The sequence below is a fragment of the Dipodomys ordii genome, unplaced genomic scaffold (genome assembly GCF_000151885.1).
Source record: "Dipodomys ordii isolate 6190 unplaced genomic scaffold, Dord_2.0 Scaffold111, whole genome shotgun sequence".
NCBI lineage: Eukaryota > Metazoa > Chordata > Mammalia > Rodentia > Heteromyidae > Dipodomys > Dipodomys ordii.
Window position 1 is genome coordinate 3,383,254 of NW_012267327.1, and position 24,507 is coordinate 3,407,760.

Consider the following 24,507-nt stretch of genomic DNA (forward strand, 5'->3'; position numbering starts at 1 on the left):
AAAAGAAATGCACTTATTACCTTACTTATGTAACTATAACTATAACTCTCCCCTCATTCATCACCTTTACAGTCAATTTTGAAAAAGAAAAAGGCACAGAAAACCAATACAGCAACAAGGAAACAAAAATCTGCTTTACCACTACAAAGAGGCTCCTATCTCTTCCTGAAGAACCCTTTAAAACTCAATTGGCTTGTATTATAAATATTAGACCCTTAAGTATATATAAGTATATATGCTTCTGAATATTTCAGATTTGATTCTAGACTTCCTCATGTACTTATCAAGGATTTGTTAAGTACTTCCCATGAGATATAGTCATTATTCTCACAGTCCTGTATATTACCAACTCCAGCTTAACAGTCGCTTTGGTGTACTCACTTGGCACCCTCCAAGTCTTCAGTTCTCTGGATGACATCATGTTCATATTTGAGTCTCCACTGCACAGTTTCAGTATTGCCTTTGGATAGGGCCTGGTGCAGTTTGGCCTTGATCTCCTGTTCTTCTTCATACTGCTCTCGCAGAAGATCAATGTCATGCTTTGCTGACTGCAGGGCATGGGCCAGGGCACTCTGAGACTACAGGGGAACATACATTAAAAATAAGACATCACTACAATTAACAATGAGACACTTGGAGGTGATTTTTTTTCAAATAGAGTTAAGAATCACCCAATAAAAATCAAGCTCAACCTAAACAGAGTCAGATGACATCAAGAAAGGGATTTGTGTATGCCAAGAGAGTACGAGGCAGTGAGTTTAAACTCCATCACTACCAAACATAACATGTATGAACAAACTCTCCAAGATTTATGAAACATCAATACACAAAGAAGAAAAATTAAACTTGAAAATTCAATAATTAAAAAGAGACAAAGGGCATAGGAAATCTATTAAATAAAATAATAAGTGAAAATTTCACCAGCCTTGGAAAAGATCACGATCATGTAGGTCCAGGAGAATCAAAGGATATGGAATAGTATATCAAATTTAAAAGTCCAAGAGATAAACAAAGAGAATTCCCAAAACAGAAAGAGTAGAACATCAAACATTTGGTGAAATGCTAAATAGACTAGCAATAGATTTCTCGGCAGAAGCTTTACAATCCATGAGAATATAAAGTTTTGAGAGACAAGAAAATGCCAACCAAGATTATATACTCAGGAAAATTAACATTCAGCAATGGAAGATAAATAAAAACTATCCTAGATAAGCAAAAATTAAGGTATTTCACCATTGGTATTCTCCCCCAAAAGAAACACAATTACCTTCATAAAAACATGCATATCGTACACACACACACACACACACACACACACACCACTACCACTACCACTACAACCACCAAAACAAAAAACAATCATGAAAGAAATAGAAGGATAAAACATACAAAACAGTGAGAAAACAATTTAAAAATGTATAGTAATAGGTTAACATATCAATAGCAACCTTAAATGTAAAATGATTAGTTTTCTGAATCAAAAGACATATAGAGAAGCTGCACAGGAGAAAAGATCTAACCATATGCTACCTATAAGAAATTCACTCCATTTGCAGCAACACTAATGCAACTAGAGGAGATTATGTTCAGCGAAATGGATCAGGCACATAAATGAAATGCAAATCAAAACAACATTGAGATTCCACCTCACCCCAGTTAGAATGTCCATTATCAAGAAAACTAACAACAAATGCTACTGGGGATGTGGTCAAAGGGAACTCTACTACACTGTTGGTGTGAATCTAAATTTGTTCAACCACTCTGGAAAGCAGTATGGAGGTTTCTCAAAAGATTAAACATAGAGCTCCCCTATGACCCAGCAATTCCACCCTTGGGCATTTATCCAAAAGACCACAAATATGGACACACTAAAGCTACCAGGAAACCCATGTTCACTGAAGCATTGTTTACCATAGCCAAGATCTGAAATCAAGCCAGATGCCCATCAATGGATGCCTGGGTCAAGAAATAGAATTTGACACTTTCATTAGAAAGAATGGAAACTTACACTTTCATCTGAAAGAATGATATTGTACAATTCACAAGAAAATGGAAAGATCTGGAAAAAATTACATTAATCAAAAAGTAAGCCAGACCAACGAAACATAGATTGCAGGGTGTCCCTCATTTGTGACTAGAATGTGCCTGTGAGTCGACAAATAAACATACTGGATGGTAAAACAAAACTAAAAAGAGGGGGCTGGGAAGGTGGCTCAGTGGTAAAGCGCTTGCCTTGCATGCATGAGGCCCTGGGTTCGATTCCTCAGCACCACATAAGCAAAAAGAAAAAAAACAGCTGGAATTGGCACTGTGGCTCAAGTGGTAGAGCACTAGCCTTGAGCTGAAGAGCTGAGGGACAGTGCCCAGGCCCAGAGTTCAGGCTCCACGACCGGACCCCCCCCCAAAAAAAAGAATACACTGGGACATACAGGTCTCTAGACATTCACATAGTGAGTGGAGGGTATTCGTAGAAGCAGCTATGTGCATATGATCATATAAAATAGTATTTTACGAAATGAACTCCAAGAGATGGAAACAAGAAATTTTTTGTTGTTGTCTTTTCCTTTCATCTTGTCAGTTTATTTGTCTTTGGGAAGGAAGGGGGGCACAGAAATGGTGGGACAAAGGACAAACAAATACATCACTAGAAAATCAACTATACAACTCATGAGTAGGGATGGAAGGGAAAACTGGGAGAGAGCAAGGAAGGGATGACACGATTAAAACAGAAATGTACTCATTACTGGACTTACGTAACTATAACCCTTCTGTATTATCACTTCTACAATAATAATAAAATATATCTTAAAAATAAAATAATATATAAAATCTAGTTATACTTTTGAAAATAAAAAAGAAATTCACTTCATTTGCAGCAGCACTAATAATGGAACCTGTTCAGTCAAATGGATTAGGCACAGAAAGACAAATATTACATATTCTCACTCAACTATTGAACTCAATTGTGGATTATATAAAAGTAGAGAGCAAAAAGAAAGTCAGAAGAGGCTAGGAAAGGGAGGGGGCAAATGGAGATAGTGAAATGGTAGATAGTGCACAGTAAAACTCAGAGAGGAGAGTAATTTAAATGTTACACGGCACACTAAGGTGCTGTATAGCCTAGAACAATTAATTATACATCTCAAATGAAGTAGAGGAGAAGAATTCAGTTCCTAATACATAAAAATAACATGAGGAGCTGGAAATACCAATTACTGTGATTTGATTATGAGACATTATAGACAAGTATTGAATAATAATATTGGATTGTACAGATGTAAATAAGTAGTATATGAGAGCTTTTCTAATTAAAATTTGCAGTATATATAAGATAAAAAATAAGAAGAATAGTGGAAATAAACTGACGATGTTTTAAAAAGAAAAATGTATCTCCCTTCCAGCAGGTTAGTCTTTTATACCTCTTCCTTTAGGGTGTATTGCCTTTGCAGTAAGATTATGCATACGTGAGGAATGTTAGGATATTACAACACATATCTCAAATATGAACTAAAACCTGGCTTTATATATCAGGACTCAATGATTTCATCTCTTTTCTGAGTCACTATAGAGTCTCCTACACAAACTTAAGTCTCACAGAAAGAAATGACTGATTTCTGTGGTTTATTGACAATTTAATACTTGACCTAAGGCAGGCCATAATTTTTAATTCTAGTTTGTTGTTTAATTAGACTTCTTGGTGAACATTTAAAATTCAAATTTATAGGGGCCTTTTTGCCCCTGCTCAAGTAACAATGCACAGTGGAAGGATATACTTTTCTTGCCCTAAATCTGGCAAACAACAGAAATTATTTGAATCCTGGAAGACTTTTCAGTTGTCAGGGTTTTGTCTGGAACATATGAATTCTAGATGGTTTTTTTCCTACCACATTTATAGCACTATCCTTTGTTTTTTTTACAGGAAAAGATATTGAGACTGACTCACCAAGCACTATATTTTTAACATGCAGTCAGTCAAGTTATTGGTGAGAAATAATAGATACATTACTCTAGTCTCCTCTTGTAGCTGTCCTCTGAGTTCTTCAATTTGCTGAGTGCAGTTTCTCTTTTCCCTGGAAAGCTGGTTTATCAGAATCTCTTTTTCTTCCAATCTCTTTAGGTACTCACCTACAGGAAAAAAAATCACAAAATTAGTTAATCCCAATCTTTCTCAGATCATCCCTTAATTACCAATTTACTGGCTTTATGAGCAACCACAGTCTCTCCTACGTGGATATTCTTTTAAATTGTTATTGTAAAGGTGGTGCACCGAGGGACCGAGTGGTTACAGTCACATAAGTTAAATAAGAGTATATTTCTGGGGTGGAGGGTGGGTGGGAGATGGGAAGGGGTGAGAAGGGGAAACAAAGGAGGAGGCAACATTGCTTTATAAGAAATGTACTCATCACCTTGCCCATATAATTGTAACCCCTCTGTACAGTATTTTCACAATAAAAAAGAGTATATTTCTTTTTGAACAATGTCACCCCTCCCTCCTTCTCTCCCAGTTTTTCCCTCCAGTCCCCACCCACAAGTTGTATAGTTCATTTTCGATAGTGTCTAGTGAATATCACTGCTGCATTTGTTCACCCTTCGTTCCACCATTTCCATGTCCCTACCTCCCTCCCAAGGACAGATAAATGAACAAACAAAACAAAAGGAGAAGAAAACAAAAACAACAACAAAGAAAAAACACTCTTATTTTTATTTCCCAGAGTTCATTGCAATAAATACTATTTTATATGATTAGATGCACATAGCTATGGAGCCTTTGTGACCCTCTCCTAAGACTATCCTTCTTTAGTCTGTGAATGCATACAGACCTGTATAATTTATCCTATTTCACTGCATTTTTTTTCATTTTTCCCATCCAGTGTGTTTACTTGTAGATTTATAGGCTCATTGAAGTTACCACAATTGAGGGAAGACATGAAATGTATGTTTCTTTGGGTCTGGCTTACTTCATTTAATATAATTTTTTTCCAAGTCTTTCCATTTCCTTAAAAATGGAACTATATCACTCGTTCTAATGGATGAATAAAATTCCATATGTGTATATATACCATATTTTCTTGATGCATTTTTTTATTTTTAGCAAAACCATGGTAATGAGTCTTTCTAGTACTCCTTAAGAGCCCTTATTTTATAATTGAGTTTTTAAAGGGTGTGTTGATAACAAATAACAGAAGCTAATGGGTTTTTTTTTTCTTTTGTTTTTTGTCAGTCATGGGGCTTGAACTTGGCCTGGGCACTGTCCCTGAGCTCTTCAGCTTAAGGCGAGTGCTCTACCACTTGAGCCACAGCACTACTTCTGGCTTTTTCTGCTTATGGGGTGCTGAGGAATCAAACCCAGGGCCTCATGCACGCAAGGCAAGCACACTACCACTGAGCCACTGTCTCAGCCAGCTACTTCCCAGCCACCTTCCCAGAAGCTACTATATTTTTTTGAGAAGCTTCTATATTTTAGGTACTTTATGTGCATTAGTTTAATTCTCATTAGTTCTATGGGCCAGGGGCATTATAGTACTCATTTTTCAGAGAAAGAAACTGATCTCCACCTGACAAGCACCTAGGCTAAAATAAATAAGCGTAAACCACTAGCACCTAGCCAAAAAGTTCTTTATGCATAGTTTTAGTTGCATAGAAAATTAAAGTGATAAATACTTAGCTTTGAGATATAATGAAATTTTTGCTGCTTCATTAAGAATATTCTTAAGTGAAAATGACTTTAAAACTTGAGTACTGAATAAAGTACTGTGAGTACTGAATAAAGTTATAATTAGCACAGTGTAGTGCTGATGGTTGGACTTATTAATAGGCTTCAGCACTTTTGACTGCCAATCTTTTTTGCACTATGAATATAAATGGACAAAGAATTCACAAAACAAATAGCAGCTACATATTGTAACAAAATATCTTTTAATCTCATAGAGCCCTAAAGCATTTTGAGGATTACTGGGAGTCTGTAGCACAATTTTAGTTATCTGTGGTTGACATAACCATATTTAAAAGGATTCTGAAGAAATGTAAATCCAGGAAGAGGTTGGGATTAATTAATCCCTTACTTCACACATACCTAGAGTCGAATGATGATTTAGCACATGTAATATGAGAGCAGGGCATAATGAGCTCACAGGATAAGAACAAGGGAGGGGCTAACAATGTTCTACAAGAAATGTATTCATTACCTTAGTTACGTAACTGTAACCCCTTTGATATCACCCTTACAATAAAAATAAATTAAATTAAAAAGAATAGGACATAAGATACTCTTATCATGTCTTATGCTATAGAAAAAAATAGCAAAAAAAAATCTAGATCAGTAGCCCAGTGAGCAGAGTGGACAACTACATACTTCAAATTTGCACCAAAGACAAAAGATAAAGCTAGAATCATAAGCAGAACTGTCATTTCATAACTATTTTCATTTCATTCACTTACCCATCAATTTTTTCATCAAAAAAACTTAACGCTATTGACCAGGGAGAAGCAGGAACTGCCTAGTAAAACAAAATTTCCACAGAACTTCCTGCAGGGCCAAACATAAAAATCCATAGTTTTGTTTCTAGGCTGTGTCGTTCACACATTGATGACATCCCCAATGACACAACAGATCAACCTGTAGGATTTTTAACAAGGTCCAGGGCCACAGACTCTATCCACATTGGGTGAATGATCCTGTTGGATGTTCTTGTTAGAACTAAAACCTGTCTAGGTTTGTTATTTTGCTAACTTGTTTTATGTTAGCTTTGACCCTTATTAAAAGAATTTTGAAATGTTCTAAAATTAGTTATATACAGGAGAGTAGAAGAACAAGTTTAACAGCTTTTTTGTTTGTTGGTGTAAACCAACAAAGAAGTGAAAAATGAGACTACTCCATACTCCTTTTCTGTGTGTTGATGATTAGCCATTAAAGCAACATAGCATTCAGTCTATAGAATCAACCACTCAAGAAGTCACTAGTACTTCCTATGGACTATTCTCAGACCCTAGGACTTTATGAGCTTCCTGAAGCCCCACTCCTCTTTTCAATATGATTTGTAAGAAGCAGTAGTTCAAAGTAGAAATCGGTTCCTTCTCCCCAAATTTCCATTATAAAATATATTGTCTTCTTAAATCTGGTGGATATTTTTCCAGATGCTTTTGGGGCATGCTGGTAGTGGCTTAGTAAGTTTGACCCAGGAACCTGTCCTTCTATCTTTGTCTAGATCTGAAACAGTTCAATAAAATCCTTGTGTTTCAGAAATCTCTTATTTTCTTGTTTATTAGAAATCTCTTTTTTCTAGTCTTGTTTTAAAAATCCTAGAAAAGTTGATGTCCAATTACAGAAATATGTGCCAAAGCCCAGTGATCCTCACTGTCTTTTTAAGTATGTGCCTCTGTGTATAAAGATTACACTATACATATTCGTGACCTAGTAATTCTATCTGTGGAAATGCATTACAAAACTAATTCTGAGTATGGCCAAACAACTACCCACATGCTAATCATATTAGAGAAACAAGTCAAGTTACAAAGTAATACAAAATAAACTCTAGTCCATCTGTTTGACAGATTGGGAACAGCTGTTATAAATGACTGAGTGTGTGACACACACACACACATAAAAATCATATGATAAATTAAGAAAAGAAAATCCTAAATAGATTGCTATAATATTAAAGGTAAAAATTTAAAAAAAAATCAGTAGTGGTTGATGGGATTATCCATGGGACATTTACCTAATTTATTTATTAAATGTTTGTGGAATACTGTGTCAGGCAGCCTGCTGAAGGATTGATATACATCAGTAACCAAAACAGTTTCCTGCCCTCACAGAACTCATTATCTGACAGATGGAGAGAAACATGATATTATGTTAAATGTAAAGTTTATTTGAAGGTAATATATACTATGAGAAAAAAGCATATCACATTGCCTTCTCAACAGGACTATGCTGACTTCTGCTACATATACTCTTGATTGGTTATCATCTGCAAGTCTTTGCAGAATAGGTAGGATATTCCAGGTCAAAGGAATAGCAAGGCCAGAACTCTAGGGTTGGAGTATGTCTTGTATATTTGGAATACATGAAAAAGATTAATGGAGATAAAATAGAATGAGAGAAGCAGCAAGTAGAAGATAAATTCAGGGATAATGGGCGCACAATTACGTGAGCTCATGTAAGCTATTTTAACTTGTAAAACTAGATTATGTTTTTTGCCAGATGTAAAATAATGTAAAAATAAAGTGGACTCGATAGTTAAAAATGGAGGGAAACACCTATACAACAAAGTCAAATTTATTTTTTTAAAAAAAGTTATGTCCATAGGTGATATGGGTTCCTTCAATGGTCTTAAGAGTTGATCCTAACAACTGTATATTGCTTTTCATGAAAGGCCACTCAAAGAAGTACAGAGGTGACCTTTTCCAGATAGGGGCATGTCTTTAGACCAGGGTAATTCAGAAGCGGCATTCCTCCCCTAAAGTCTGTAAATGCATGACCTAATCTGCCATGACACTACTGGGAAGGATTAATTACAACTAAGACAGCACCTTTACTTACCACTCTCACTCTGCAACTTTGTCTTCTGTGCTGTCAAGTCATTTGTCAACTGAGTCATTTCATCCAGTTTTGTATTTGCTTCATTCAAACGCCCTTCATACAGACTACAGAGTTTGTCAGCATTAGCCTGTGAGTTGGTAAAGAAGAATTGGTCTAGATGAATTAGTTGTTCTAGAAAGAAGGAAATTGGTGGTATGAGGTCTAATGTGATATTTTCTGTATTGAAGATCATCAGGAAACTACATCTTATTATTTAAGGATGAACAATAAGTTCTAGAGTCTATATCCACAAGTGTGATAAGTTTCTCAGACCATAGATGTCAAAGAAGAAATCCAACTGGCTGTATATCAGAAACCTTGAGAATTTTTTAGAAAAGGAGACATATCAAACACTGGTGCCGTGTCAAAGAAGATCATTTCTTGACGTTTACTGTCTTTCTTTCCCATTGGGACACAAATTTCATGAAGATCAAGATTCTACTTCACCAAGATTCTCCAGTGCCTCAAATAATGCTTACAGAACATGTGTCTCAATAAACAAGAGAGAAGTTGCATAGAGAGAGGAAAAACAAAGAACAAAGAATATTAAAAGGACTGACCAAGCAGTCTAAAAACAGTAGACAGAGATAATATGTAATAGCATGATAAAGGGAATTGAACAGTCAAAGCAATTGCACCCTTCTAATCACTATAACTCCAACTTCAATATAATCCTGTTGGGCTAACACTTAGTTTTCATATTTCAACTTTGAAAAATTGAATTGAAGAAGACTATTGGCCATTGGCTTTTGAATTTCTACCTGATTTAATTAACCAACCAAAGGAGCGCATTCTTATCAACTACTGGTAACTCAAGCAAATGATTTTGAGACTCAAGTTCCTTAGACAGGACTAATAACTCTTAAATGCAAAGTGCAGGGGAGTGAAGGATGACCTTATCTAGCAGTTAGCAATAGTTTATGTCACAAATAGCAAAATTGCATCAGTAAACTTCCATAATTCAGAGTTTTTGTAAACTCTTCTACAAGTTATTTTTGTATGTCTTCCATCTGTCCCATGATGGTTGTTGATGATGATATTAACAATTATCAAAATAACAGAAGTTTATATTTATTTGGTACTTATTTCTTATTCAGATTTTTTTCTAAGCTCTTTCCATGCACTAAATTTTAAGTCATCAATAGCTCTTGAGGCCTTTGATCTTTGCAAGTAAAGAGTACTGTGGAATTAACGACTAAGGCACTGGTAGCTCACGCTTATAATCTTAGCTACTCAGGAGGCTGAGATCTGAGGATCATGATTCAAAGCTAGCCCAGGCAGGAAAGTCCATGAAACTCTTATCTCCAATAAACCACTTGGTGCTGTGGCTCAAGTGGTAAAGTGCTAGCCTTGAGCTGAAGAGCTGAGGGACAGCGCCCAAGCACAGAGTTCAACAAAAAAATAAATAAAAAAGAATAAGGAGACAAGAAGAGAGGAATTACATCAGCATCAGTTTGAGAAAGCTGGTGAAATGATGAAAGCTGACAGTAAGACTAATAGGCATACTATGAATCCAATCATTGTCAAACTCCAGTGGCCAAAGGGGCATTTAAATGGTGATGTTATGTCTGGTCCTCTGGAAAACTTCCCAGTTAGCAAAAACCTTGGCAATCTCTAGCTGGAGACTAGGCTGTGTGAAGGATTGATCTACTTGGTGAGTATTCTGAACATCCTATGAAAGACTTTTAACCTATACCTTGCTCTATATTCAACATGTGATTGACAGAAAATTACCTGACAAATTCCTAAGATACTCATATTATTGTAGACTTTAGTAGGAGATGGGCCAACATTCAGACTGAGGTCACATTCAAACTTTCCTCATAGATTCAAGCACCCAGATGATGCTTAGTCAGGTTTGTCACAAAAAAGTGAAGAACCAATTAAGAGCATGCCCACTTGGAGACAGACAAGCAATGCTATTTATTTCCAACTGGCAGGTCATCCTCATTGTGTGCAGGCTCTGGGTCGTTGCAAACCCAGACCTGGTGGAGATTTAGATAGCAGGTTCTCATACAATGCCATTGAAACATAGAGGTTAAATGTAGGCATGCTTAGTTATCCACATACTACACACACACACAACCAGAAAAAAAAGAGTTGTAACCATATGTAGGCTGCCTGCCTCTTTAAATCAAACTCTGAATGTTGAAAAAAAAGAGTTGTAACCATATGTAGGCTGCCTGCCTCTTTAAATCAAACTCTGAATGTTGAATATTTGCTCATACTTCTGAAAGCAATTTTGACAAAGTTAGCATAGTCATTTTTTTCTCATGAGACCCCTAAAAAACTGAGGTTGGTTTTATTTGGTAAATGAGAAAACAGCATCAGAGAGATAAACTATCTTGCCTGAAATCACAATGCTAAGAAGCATCAGAACTGAGATTTGAACCTGCCATATGAAGTATAAGTTACAAAAGGAAATGTTAAGAATTAACTGATTTTATATATTAGATGAATCAGATGACCAAAATGCATGACAACTGAGGAAACTGGATACAATTATTATGATGTGCACCACCTTTGTTTTAAATCTCTACTGACAAATGACCCATTAACTGAACTGGCAGGAGCCTATCCAGGTGTGAAAAAAAACAAAGCCTATATTGATAGCCCTGAATATGCTCTCATATACACCTGCAAAGAGAGAAAGAGAGAAAGAATGATGCTCTATGTATGTAGTCAAGAGGAGCAGCAAAAAAGAAGCCAAAGAGTCCCAAGTTTCAGGAGAAATTTCAGGATAAATCCACGTAGTAGTGGCCTGCTAAGTTGTGCATGTTTGTACTTTTCCCTTTTTTCACATCCATAGATACTGCTAACCACAGGGTTAGTTTTTCCAATTAATAAAATATTTACAAAAATCAATATTCTGGCCAGGCACCAGTGGCTCATGTCTCCAGTCCTAGCTATTCAGGAAGTTGAGATCTGAGGACCACAATCTGAAGCCAGCCCAGAGGTAAAAAAAAAAATCCATGACACTCTTATTTCCAATTAATCACAAAACAACAACAGCAACAAGAAAAAGTAATTGGAACTGTGGCTCAAATAGAGCACTAGCCTTGACTAGAAAAGCTCAGGGACAGTGCCCAACCCCAGACTCTAAGCAAAAATAAAAGCAGTATTTTTGGTAAAAGACAAAGATGGCCAATAGATGGATATAGTATGAAATGCAACAGAATTTTACATTGAAGCATAAAAATAAACAATAAATTTTTATGCCAGGGAAGAGAAGGTTAATGAAATGATGCACATTCATTTTAAAGCTGCTTCTTAAAATGATGCATGAAAATATTGCCTTGAAGAAATGTGGGAACCGGGGAATTCAAAATAATCAAAATAACTGGAAGATCGCCTATCACTTCTAAATTGCTCTGGGCTTCTCTATCAGAATAATACATTTTGAAATGCTTCCATTTCTACTGTATCACTGAGCGTTGGCTTTCTTACCATTATAATTTAGAAAAAGATAAAATCAATAATTCAAACAAGAGTTCAGAATAATGGATATGCCTTCGAATATAACCAGAATTAATTTATCCTACCAATTCTAAATGATGTGACATTGGACCAGTCACTGAACCTTTGAGTCCCAGCAGGCATGTGCGAAGTGAATGCCAGTAACTAAGTGCAGAGTGTACAAAGAACTGAAAATATGAACAAAATGAGATCTGAAAGACAGTTTCCATTTTTGCAAGGCTAAATTATTCAATTTGATAGTACAAGTGGGAGCCCCTAAAAGTGCAAAAAACAGGCACAATTTTAATACATAAAGTTGCAGTTGAGCATTCCAGAGAAGGGAATTAGTTTGGAAAAGACACATTGCTGAGAAAATGAATATTTAGTGCTTCCACTCAACATTTTAATTTGGCTGAAATGAAGTCAATGAGTCAAAAAGTAACAATATCTAAAACTGGCAAGCAGATTGAGCCAGACCATAGGTTGTCAATCATCAATTACCTCTAAAGCAGAAGTTTGAAGTTCATTTGTAAGCACGAACATAACTCAATAAATCCATGCTTGGAATAATGGATCTAGGCACTACATGGAATGGATTAAAACAATGAAAGGTAATTTAGGAAACCACCTCAACAGTCCAGTTAAGAACATGGGGATGGGAGAGAAAGCAGCAAGCATGGAGAACTGAATGGATGCGACAAAAGATTAGAAAGCAAAAGACAAGAGAGAAAATGATAAACTGAGGTTTAGGGCTTGGGTAATGGGAAGAACTAGGTGCTAGAGACAGAAAAGTCCAGAAAAAATTGTAACTTTGTGAAAGAAAAATAAAGGTAATTTGGTTGGTTTTATGTATGCTGGTTTGTGAGAAGGAAGACATTGCTGATCTTCAATAGAACAACTTAAACTTTCAAGAAATAAAATCAGTTTGCAAAGATTAAAAAGTAAGCCAGTAAGGAAGAATACACTTATTTGTGGGTGGGAAAAAAACAGGAGAAAGGCTTGATTTCATTTTGAACTGCCAAAAATGATTAATTGATTTTCTTTTGCTTATATATTTGTATCTTTTCAGTACCCATATGTCTCATAAGCTTAATCATACCTCATATATTTTAGTTCATTTAAGTAATAACTGAAATGGTCTTGATGGGGACTTTAAGATGAATTAACGTGAAATATTTTAGAATATATTCTATAGTTCTGAAGCTATTCCACATATTTTTGCTCACAGTCCACGGAGATCAAGCAATTGGGGCTGGGTTCATACTTTCTTAGCTAACTTCACAAATTGGGCTCACAAAGAGCAGAAGTTGCAGCAACTAGTCATTTGTTTTGTTTAACCTAAAGTAAAATGTCCCCTTACTACCAAAAGTTAAGGCTGTTGTTAACCATGTTCTCATTTTATATAGGAACTTGAAGTGTAGAGGTTAATGGGATCAGCTAAGATAGGACATGTAATGAAACTACCTAGTGTATGCTGGTTAATGAGATGCAGAGACACATGGAAGAGGAAGTTCACTTTTCTCAGCAAGAGTGTTTGTGTCCACTATTCTGACATGCTCTGGAATTATGAAGGCTACCCCCCATGGCATACTCACAACACAATGAAGCCATTCTTCAAAAGAGATAGAGATAGTGAGCCTTCACTTTTCTATCCTATTATGCCATCACCAGAAAGATCCATAAGGAAGATTGCTGGGATTCTAACAAAACCAGAAGTCACACTCAGGTCATATTCAGTTGATGGGTGAGCTTAGCAATGACCTTGAGGTCAGACTCGAGAACTAAAGATTCCATGATGAAATATTTCAAGTTATTCTCTGATTTTCCTTATTCCTCCCCTGCCCTACCTCCTTCCATTTTTCACAAGCCCCCAAGAGGGATTTGAGAGTGTCTACCTTAGCTCTTGTCATCTGCTCAACATGAGTCTGGAGGTCACCCACTTCCAGCTGCAAGTCACTCTTAGCTTGCTCCAGGTCCTGCTTGGCCTGTTGCAGATTTTCTACCTGACTTTTGAGCTCAGCCAGGCTATCTGCATGTCTCTTTTTCAAAGAAGCAGAAGTTGTCTCAAAGTGCAACATGGCCTCCTCCATCTCTTGATGAAGCTTCTGAAATCTTGCTTCCTGTTTCTTAGTTATTTCCAGCTGAACCAAACTTGCCCCCCCAGCCTCTTCCAACCTCTCATTCAAGTCTTCCAGGTCTTGAGTGAGGTCAGCTCTCTCTCTTTCTATCTTGGCTCGAGTGGTCCTTTCAACTTCCAGTTCCTCATTCAAATTTCCTATATGAGACTGGAGCAATACATAATTTTGGTTTGTAGCATATTTTATTCAAGAGCTTTGAAAATGCATTCTATTTGTTTTTCTCACCAGTAAGATAGCAAACATTACATACTTGGTTCCCAATTTATAACTAAAGGAAATGGAACAGATACAGATAAATGACAAGTATTTTCCCTGAAACAATAACAAGACTAAAAATATTACTTGCAGGTCTTTCAGATCTCACAGAAATAAACAAGGTCATTAAATTATATATACATGGAACAAAAGCTTAGTAAGAGGCAATTCCCAAAGAAGGAGGAGGCTACAATGCTTGATAAGAAATGTACTCAATATCTTGCCCATGTAATTGTAACCCCTCTGTACAGTATTTTCACAATTAAAAAATAAAAAAAAAATTTAAAGAGAATTTATTGGGGAAAAAAACAATAGATTTTATAAACCAAACTTTCCTTGTCTAGAATTCATTTACCTAACAATGACAACTCTCAAAGCTGCAAAAATCTGATCAACTGAAAGAATATCAAGTTCAAGTGCCTTGTTTTGAAGAAATAGATCAGTGTAATTTTGCATATATTTCTAATAACTTAATCTGGTTTTCTAGACTTCGGGAGATTTATAGAAACAAATTAGAATTGGTAGAGGAAAAGGACCACTGAAATGAGTAGAAAGCTGATACCATTTTATAGATATGAATGTTAGAAAATGAAAAATATTGATTGGAATTTTCAAAGTACTAAACCCTAATCTTAGTATAAGGGCAAATAGCTCTACAAATCTTGATAATATTATTCTATTACATTATAATAAAGCCTTTTATGTGCTTTAACATTGTTTTAAGAAATTGGGCACATGTAGGATAGGGTAGAAATGGTCAAAACTTCGTTTAGAAGACATTTTTCTTTCCAAAAAATAAAATGGTGTATAGAAATCTAATATCTAGATGATATCAAGAAAGTAGTCTCTGCGTAGATGAAATATGAAGTTACTGAAGAAAAGTATGATTTCCACTCCAGTTTAACATGATTCCCTGACAATGAGTATCATTAGATCCAAAAATATCCTAAATAATATCATCACTAAACTCACACAACTCTGAATTAATTTTCCATAAATAATTTAATATGTTTTTATTGTAAAAATACTATACAGAGGAGTTACAGTTACATGAGCAAGGTAATGAGTACATTTCCTATCAAGCATTGTTACCTCCATTTTTGATTCATTAAAGTGAGAAACTTTGTTTTTTAGATACTGTGAAAAAAATGTTTTATCTTTATTTTAGAAAAATGCCAAGTGTGGGGATAAGACTGGAAATATAAAGAGCCACCTGACAGTTAATATTATTTCTGAAAATAAAGCATAATCACAAAGCAGCAGGACTATTTCTTTTATTTTATTCAAAACATTCTGAAAAAGAACTATTGAAAACAGATTCCCAAGCTGGGAAGGTGGCTCAGTGGTAGAGCGCTTGCCTTGCATGCCTGAGGCCCTGGGTTCAATTCCTTAGCACTATATAAGCAGAAAAAGCTGGATGTGGCCCTGTGGCTCAAGTGGTGGAGTGCTAGACTTGAGCTGAAGGGCTGAGGGGTAGCGCCCAAGCCCAGAGTTCAGGCCCCATGACTGACAAAAAAGAAAAAAGAAAAGAAAAGAGATTCCCAAATCAATTTGAATGATGTTTACAACATTGGGATATTCTCCAAAGAAAAAAAGTATCTAGATGCACATGTATATGTGTGCATGTGAGTATAATTGCCTCATATATTTAATTACTGTACAAAATGGTGATATAGTATAAAACACTGACACGGTCTAAAACTAATAGAGTGACTATTATCAAATAATGCTTTAAGTCTACTACAGAACCTACTGCTTTCCAGTATAATTGCCTTATAATCGTAAATAATCAACATAAAAATTAAACTGCTAAGAATGAATATATGCCTCAGGTCATGTACTATGCTTATCAATTAAGCATACAGTTGCAGGATTAATGAGGAAAAATGCTTCTCCAGGATTTTAGTTCAATGCCTGGTTCAGAGTAAACATTCAATAAATAAGCTACTTAGTTTATTATCCTCATAGTAAGAAAATTCATGCTTATAAAAATAATTTTTTCTTAGGTCATACATCTATGGGATACCTCCTTTCCTTTCCTTTCCTTTCCTTTCCTTTCCTTTCCTTTCCTTTCCTTTCCTTTCTTTTTCTCCTTTCTCCTTCCTCCCACTTTGCTTCCGTCTTCTCCTTTTTCTTTTCTTCCTTCCTTTCTTTCTTCTTTCTTCCTTCTCTCCCTCCCTCTTTCTTATTTTTTTCCCTACAAGTATACTATATGGTCAGGAATGGTCTCAAACTCAAAATTTCCTTCTTCCGTCTCCCAAATGTGTACAGACATGTACACACCCAGAGATGTGTACATCTACTTCCTCTCTACTTCCTCTGTCTACAATTGACCAAGTATGGATACCTTGCTAGAGATTTTCTTATTTAAAGTACCAATTATCTGCCACAGATTTAAACATTAGTGCACACAACTATTTGAAAAATTATTACCTGCAGCTCTTTAACCTTCTTCTGAAGCTGGGCCACCAGGACCTGCTCATTCTCCACTTTTGAATCCATCTGTCTCATTTCTAATTCTTTCCTATTTAGGGAAAGGTAACACATTGAATTGTTTGGAACATTTTGTTTAAAAATCTTTAAATTATAGAAATAATATATGAGTCCTTCTTATTCAAAAACACAACTATTGCATCAAGGTCTGAAACCTTTGTCTTCTGATCGCTATTCTCCTCTTAGAAGAGGAGAATATTCACAAATTTGTATGTGTACATATATAGTGGTAGGGAAAATTTCATTTTTCCTTACTGTAAAAGTTGTAATATTGTATATATTTTATGCAAAGGTCTAAAGCTTATTAACACAGTAATATATTGAGATTGTTCTATGCTGGCCCACACACAGATTACGTCCCTTCATATTTAACTGTGACATAACATTCAATAATTAAGGCATACTGAAGCTTGTTTACGAATTTCCCTAATAATTAACGATCATGCTAAGAATTTGTTCCTATAAATTTGACTATTTGAGATACTTCATGTCAGTGGAATTATCTATTTAACTTTTGTGACTGGTGTATTTCACTTAGCATGATGTCCTCCAGGCTCATCCCTTTCTGTCTTATATGGAAGTATTTTCTTCTCTTTTGAGGATGAAAAATATTTCAGTCTATGTATATAACACACTATCTTGTTTCATACATAAAGGATATTTGTTATGTCTGCACCTATGCTATCATGAATAATTCTGACACTTCTAAGCGTATACAGCTTTTGTATGTTGAATTATTGTTGTTGATGTTGTTGTTGTTAATTAATTTTGGCAGTACTGGTATTTGACTCAGGGCCTCATACTTGCTAGGCAAGTGCTCTACCACTTGACCTATTCCTCCATCCCTGTTTTTTTTTGTTTTGGTATTTTTTTTATTTTCAGGGGCAGAGGGTAGTGGTGGTTATTTCGAGAAGGGTCTCCTGAAGCTTTTCTGCCAGGGTTTGCCTCCAACTGCAATCCTTCCACTCTCAGTGTCCCAAGTATTTAGGATCAGAGGTGTGGGCCACCCAGAATATTGCATATATTAAATTATTTCATTTAACTTTTATCTTTAAAAATGTAGCTAATAATTCTGAAGCTATGTACTGACTCTTCTATCCTGTGATCACTCATCAGAAATGCTACTTTTGTCATGTGTTAAGTCTTAAATATACATAGATCCACTTAGAGAAAATTTTACAATGAAGCTACCACTTCTTGACAAATACTGTGTCCTAAAATGCTGAATGTCTGAACTTTACCATCCAACATTCTGTCCCTGTATTTTGCCTTACATCAATCCCAGTTCATTCATAAGGTTCTCTATCTTCTTATTTTCCAAACATCTATGAAGTTTAGTAACTTACTAATACACTATTAGTCAAGTTTCACCATGAACATGTATGAAGCCAACATATGCACACTAACAAAAAGCCAAAAACTTATAAGTTGTTCCCTTGACACTTCGTTTTCCACTATGGATTCTGACCTTGGATATGCTGTCCCCAGCTGTAATCTGGCCTTCCCTTACATTTGGATTTCTCTGTTTTCTCCTCTTATTTGATCTAATTTTAATCCGTAAGTGTTACCAGAGAAACTGTCTCTTTAAACAAAGGAGGACAAAAAAGAGAAAGAGAGAGAATCTATTTCACTAACTACTAGAACAAAATGAAGCCCTTATCTTCCCCTCAGTAAAAAGAATCCAAATGACTTCTGGCTTTCCTAGATTTTGTCATTTTCAAGTTTTGCCTTCAATTTCAAAGCAAAATAATTGAAAATGATTTTTTATTTCATTTTATTGTCAAGATGCTGTACAGAGGGGTTACAGTTACATGAGTAAAGTAATAAGTACATTTCTTGTCCAGCATTGTTACCACTTCCTTTGTTCTCCAAGAATTATATTTAAGGATTTTTTTTGTTTTATCATCTCCAAGTAGTTGTGCAAATGAGTTGCAATTTAACAAAGCAGTGTATGAATATAAGACATCCTGATCAGTGTCACCCCTTTCAACATCCTTATCCATCCTCCTCTATGCACCCCCCTTCCTTCACTCTTCCTTATTTTGTAGGATATACATTGGATTCTTGATTGTATTCTCCCCTTCTTCTCTTCATTTGTTAACCTTTTTCCCCTGATCCTACCTCATCCCTTAAGTGCTCACATCCATGTTTTTATAGTACGTTATCTGGCAAAATTCCACTACATAAATATTAATGAAGGTATATCTGGCAAACAAGCATTATTCAAGTGATCAGACAGTAATTCATACCACATCAATGACAATTTTTGCCTCATTTTCTTATGTTGCCATTGATCCAGTTTTTTTTTTAAATGGGCAATTTTCACTTTTTTACCTGAATTCTCAAGTTCACAGTAATTCACATGCCATGATCTTTACAGCCTTTATTTTCATCTGCTAGGCAGAAACTTTATCAGTGATAGGTTCCAGATATGTATTTATTCTATTTTTGCCACTACACAATAAAGAAAATGCAGTCCATTTCCTAATCTGTCATCTTTGGCTTTGGTCTCAAAATATTTGGCCTGAAGAACTAATGATAAGTAAAATGGCAGAGCTCTTCTTTCCAACCTGAGATCTCCTTCCCAGAACCTCATGGTAACAGAAACATACTCACTTCCTCAGCTGTGCTTCTAGCTGCTGCTGGCTGCTCTCCAGGTTCTCCACATGGTCCTGGATTGTCTTTAAGTCTCCCTCCAGTCTGTGCCGCCCCCTCTCACAGTTCATTCTTGCTTTCCTCTCCTGTTCAAGGGCACCCTCCAGCTGACAAAAGGAGAGATCATTTAGTTAAATAAATCAGTAGAATGTATATTTTACTAAATGTGTTCATTAACCACTTTGGGAAATGAAAGAAAATTACAAGCGCATACTCTGGAAATGATACCATCTATCTAGGTATTTTTAAATTAAATGTTACATGAATCAACAAATTAACCAAGGAATCTAGAAGTCATCATGATAGAAGAAATCTCTGGAGATTGTGGAGTATGAGCTCTGCCTGTGGCCAGTGGGCCTGTTTGGTCACTTTTCAGTGATGGAAGATCACTTCTCCATATGGCAGCTCATTTCATGGATGGATAATTTCATTTACTCAGGAGCATTTATTCATAAGAAATAGAAATATTCTCTGGAAAGTGGCCTCTGGAGAAGTACCAAGAACATCTATCTCCACGATACCATCCATGAGTATTTGTCAGCGCTCCTGGGTATCACTGGCCTTTTGCGAAGGTTTCATATGTGTGATTCAATGTTCCCTTCACCTCTTTGGCACCTTTTCCCAGTCCATATCATTATGTTATTCTGATACTCTACCAACCTGTCAGAACATTCCAGTCACCCTTGGATTTGTGTTGATAGCAGCGATAGAGATTAATTTAGTAGGAAGATAACAGTTATGATATAACTCTGCTTATTGTTATGCTTACTTTTCAGAAATAGAAAACATTTCCTGTTATTAGTGAAAGATATGAAATTTAAATTAGGAGCAATACTTCTGGAAAGTACATGTAAAACCCTAAAATGATGAATACATTTAATGCACATCAAATATATTTGTCCCCTAAAAAATTTTCATGTTGACATCCTCACCACCAAATTGGTGGTATTAAAAATTGATGCTCTTGGAGGTGAACAGGTCACAAGGACAGAGTCCTCCTGAGCATGATTAGTGTGAATATAAAAAGAGACCAAAGACGCCCTTCTTCCTTCTACAAAATGAGGACACAGCAAGAAAATGGCCATGTATTGGTAAAGTGGCCTTTCACCAGAAACCAAATCTACTAGCCCTATGATCTGAAAGTTTCCACTCTCCAGAACTATAAGAACTAAATTTCTGTTGTTCATGAGCCACCAAGTATATGCTAGTTTGTTATAGCAGCGAAAATGGACTAAGCATGCTTAACAAACTTGAGATCACAAGTTCAAACCTAAGCTGCATTGCCACCATAAAAACAACAAAAGCAAACAACAACAGAAAAAAAGCTATCACTCCCTGTATCAGCAATTTTATATAGACTAAGAGAATGAATGCACACAGATCAGTCAAGGAAAAAGAAATGAAGGATTATGAACAGTAAAAGTAGACTTGAAGCTTTTTTTCACAAAGTGATTAGGCACAGAACAGGGCACAATCACCTTTAAATTTTTACAAGATTTTTCAACAATATAGGTTAAGTGTAGTGTGTGACTTACATGTTTTTCAACAACCAATAAATGTCAGAACACAATATAAGCTTGAACACCAGAACTAGCATTCATTATGTAGCAAAATCCTGGTTCTGTGCTGACTATGGGAAGGATTAGTCATTTCAGCACTCTCCCATTGCATGGAGTTGTGTGATAGTTGCTTCTAAAAAATGATAGATTACGTGCTGGTCCTGACTTATACTATAGTGGTTGCGTGTACATTAAGAAAACCCACCTCTATTCCCAAATAAAAAATAAAACACAATATTCTATTATGGTTTCCTGAAACTATTCAGATAAATGAAGAAAAGTTGAAGGCATGTATCTATGAAGGCAGAGTGCCAACTGCTAAATCCACGATCACTTACTGCAACAACTTGTTGTCCCAGTTTCAGATTAGCTTTGCTCAAGGTGTTGAGTTTCTCTTCCTCCATCTGCAGACAGTCCTGTGTCTGCTGATGGGCCTCCTTTACAGCCTCAGTTGCTCTGTGAAGCTTGCTGATTTCCTCATTTCGAGATTCCACCTCCTCAGTCAGATTCTTGACCTGTTAAAATTAAATGAGAACAGCTTTCTGAGAGCCACCAGTTGAAATGGAAGATTGGAAAGCCTCAGGAGGAATTCTGTGTCACCATGTGCCTCATTGAGGCATATTCCTGATAAACTTTTTAAAGTTCTGAATTCTTCCACAAAAAAATGATCTGTTATCTGATAAAGTCAGGAAATGTAATATTCTAGTTATTCAAATATTATCAACCAGTTCATTGTCTTAATTTAAGAGCACCATATTATTGTATAATAATAATAGTAACAATAATAATAATACACAACTAATATATATAAAATTATATATGATATAATAATATAGTATAATAATAATATACAACTAATAGTAATCTAGCTTGCTTTTGAGGATTCAGGAGGGCATGAATTAATATTTTGTACCACAGTGTTCCTAGAGGGACAGACAAGGATTCCAACAGATAACTTGCAAAAGTGGAAGCTAGCTATGTGCTTTCTGTGAAGGAGAATCAATGGACACCAAATTACAGTTTCATATTGGAACTGTTTACCAAAGGTTTGATACAGATTCTGCATTAACTTCAATCCACATCTAGATGTACAAGTTAAAACTCACAACTAAAACAAGAGATTGCCTCAAATCAGTGGCAGAGCTGGAGAGTCAGACACATCCCAAATCACCTTTTAGCACACCATATCATGGAAAGTTGTCCATCCAAGAAGGATATTTAGAGGCCTGATGAAACCGATTATAGGGGAAATAAGACTAGAACAAATAAAATCATTTGATTTGTTACACTAAATGGGGATCTATAATTTTGAAGTAGAAATCTAAACTGAAACCACAATTTCATTTATGCTGGTTATGGCTCCCAAGGCTGTAATGTTGCAGACTCCTGTATTAATTAAGTTGAACACAACACTCTGAGTTCCCCAGCCTGATTTGAGAGTGGAATTCAGGCATCTAGGCCTTGTGAAACATCACAGAAGTACCTTGTGCTCTGCCTGGTGCTTCTCCTTCTCTGACTTTGCCAATATTGTTTCCAGGTCATCGATTTCTTTCTTCAACTCAGAACATTCATCTTCGAGTTTCCGCCCCCTGGCAATCAGCTCAGAATTTATTTCCTCTTCTCCCTCCACCCGCTCAGACAGCTCCTTCACTCTGGCCTCCAGCTGGATCTTGGATTTAATCAGCAACTGGCACTGCTCTTCAGTATTTGCCAGGGTCACTTGCTCCTGCCATGATGAGAGGAAAATTGTTCCCAATAGCTGGAAGTAATTTATCAGTTATTTGAAAATGCTGCTTAACACATAGCTAAGGAGATAATTGCCTACTTTCAGCCCAGGACTTTCACCTTACCTTTCCCAGGCAGCTGAAATAATATTCCCAGGTCTCTGATCCTGTTGTTGAGATGTGGGGGAACTGTTTGTGTTTGGAGGAGCCTTTCATCTATCAAGCCTATTCAGTAGATTAAATGACCTTTAATATGCACTTAATAGAATCCTCATGGCCTAGAGATAGCACACTTCCAAAAGTCAATACTGTGCTGCTGAAAGAACTGATGTGGGCACAAATTTTGAGACTGATGCCTGCTTAAACTACGGTCTTTTAAGAAAGGAGTTTCTCTCAGACAGTGTAACATTTATTTATTACATTATTTTAAGTGCCCTGATGCGGTTGTATATGTATTTCTAATAAATTAAGTAGACCTGTATAGTGTTTTTTATTTACAAGTTCACTTATAAAGCACTGACTTGCTTTCACTATTTTTTCTAATAAAAAAAGCAACTGCTTCTGCCATAAGCAAATTCTACAAATTATATACAAAGAACATAAAATGCCTCTTCCTTTCAATGTTTTATACATACTACTTCTACATTTTGCCAAAAGACATCATTCCTATGATACAAGCCAGCTACAAAATAAATTGACTTTTTGTGATAGATCACCTTTCATAATTTTGAACCCCTATAGTTTTACAATACTCAGTAAGTACAGTGTATTGTCATTTCAAAATGGAACTAGTAAGATATCTTTCATACCATGAACTTAACATCTAATTACATTTCACATTCATAGTGCATCTCAGTTTGAACTAGGTATCTTTCAAATTCTCCGTAATTGCTTACAGTTAGTGGCTACAGGGTAATTCACCATAGATATAAAATCCTTCCAACAATTTTCACAACCCCTCAATTCACTTGCTTGTTTATTAATTAGAATATTTGTTCTTTTGGCCCTTACGTTTTTTTACTTTTTTAAATTTTTTATTTACAATTTATTTTTTATTTTTTAAAATATTTTTATTGTAAAAATACCATGCAGAGGGATTACAATTACATGAGCAAGGTAATGAGTACATTTTTTTGTCAAGCATTGTTGCCTCCTCCTTTGTTTCCCCTTCCCATCCCTTCCCATCCTCCCCTTCGCCCCCCAACCCCCGCACCCGATGCCAAAGTTGTAAAGTTTGTTTTCGACATAACGACTTGTACATCTCATTGTTGCAATGGGTCCACCTGTATCCTTATTTAAATAATTTGTTTTTTCTCTTACTCTCCAAAAATTATACCAATATCAAATACAGTGAAAGAGGGGTTATACCATGAGGAGAGACATACAAAGCAACAAAGAAATCATCTTATGAATATGTTAGAAACAATAGCAAGAAAGAAAAGCCATTTGAGTCCTTACCTTGGGGTTCATTTCACCTGCCATCAACTTATATGACCGTTTCTGCTTGACTCAGACATATACTAGTTATTGCAAATAAGGAAAACCACGAGACCTATGTTTCTTTGGGTCTGGCTTACTTCACTTAATATAATTTTTTCCAAGTCTTTCCATTTCCTAACAAATGGGGAAATGTCATTCTTTCTGAT

At 35.8% G+C, this 24,507-nt stretch overlaps 1 protein-coding gene across 1 annotated transcript in view; it reads right to left on the minus strand.

Moving 5' to 3' along the window:
- Myh15 (myosin, heavy chain 15) overlaps positions 1-24,507 on the minus strand; it is a 111,364-nt gene that overhangs the window by 28,508 nt on the left and 58,349 nt on the right. The window contains exons 23-30 of the mRNA XM_013028522.1: positions 22,621-22,863; positions 21,476-21,652; positions 19,540-19,685; positions 16,864-16,954; positions 13,933-14,322; positions 8,543-8,669; positions 4,007-4,125; positions 382-578 (exon numbers count right to left, since the gene is read on the minus strand). Coding sequence (XP_012883976.1) covers positions 382-578; positions 4,007-4,125; positions 8,543-8,669; positions 13,933-14,322; positions 16,864-16,954; positions 19,540-19,685; positions 21,476-21,652; positions 22,621-22,863 — 1,490 coding nt within the window. The remainder of the gene's footprint in view (positions 1-381; positions 579-4,006; positions 4,126-8,542; positions 8,670-13,932; positions 14,323-16,863; positions 16,955-19,539; positions 19,686-21,475; positions 21,653-22,620; positions 22,864-24,507) is intronic.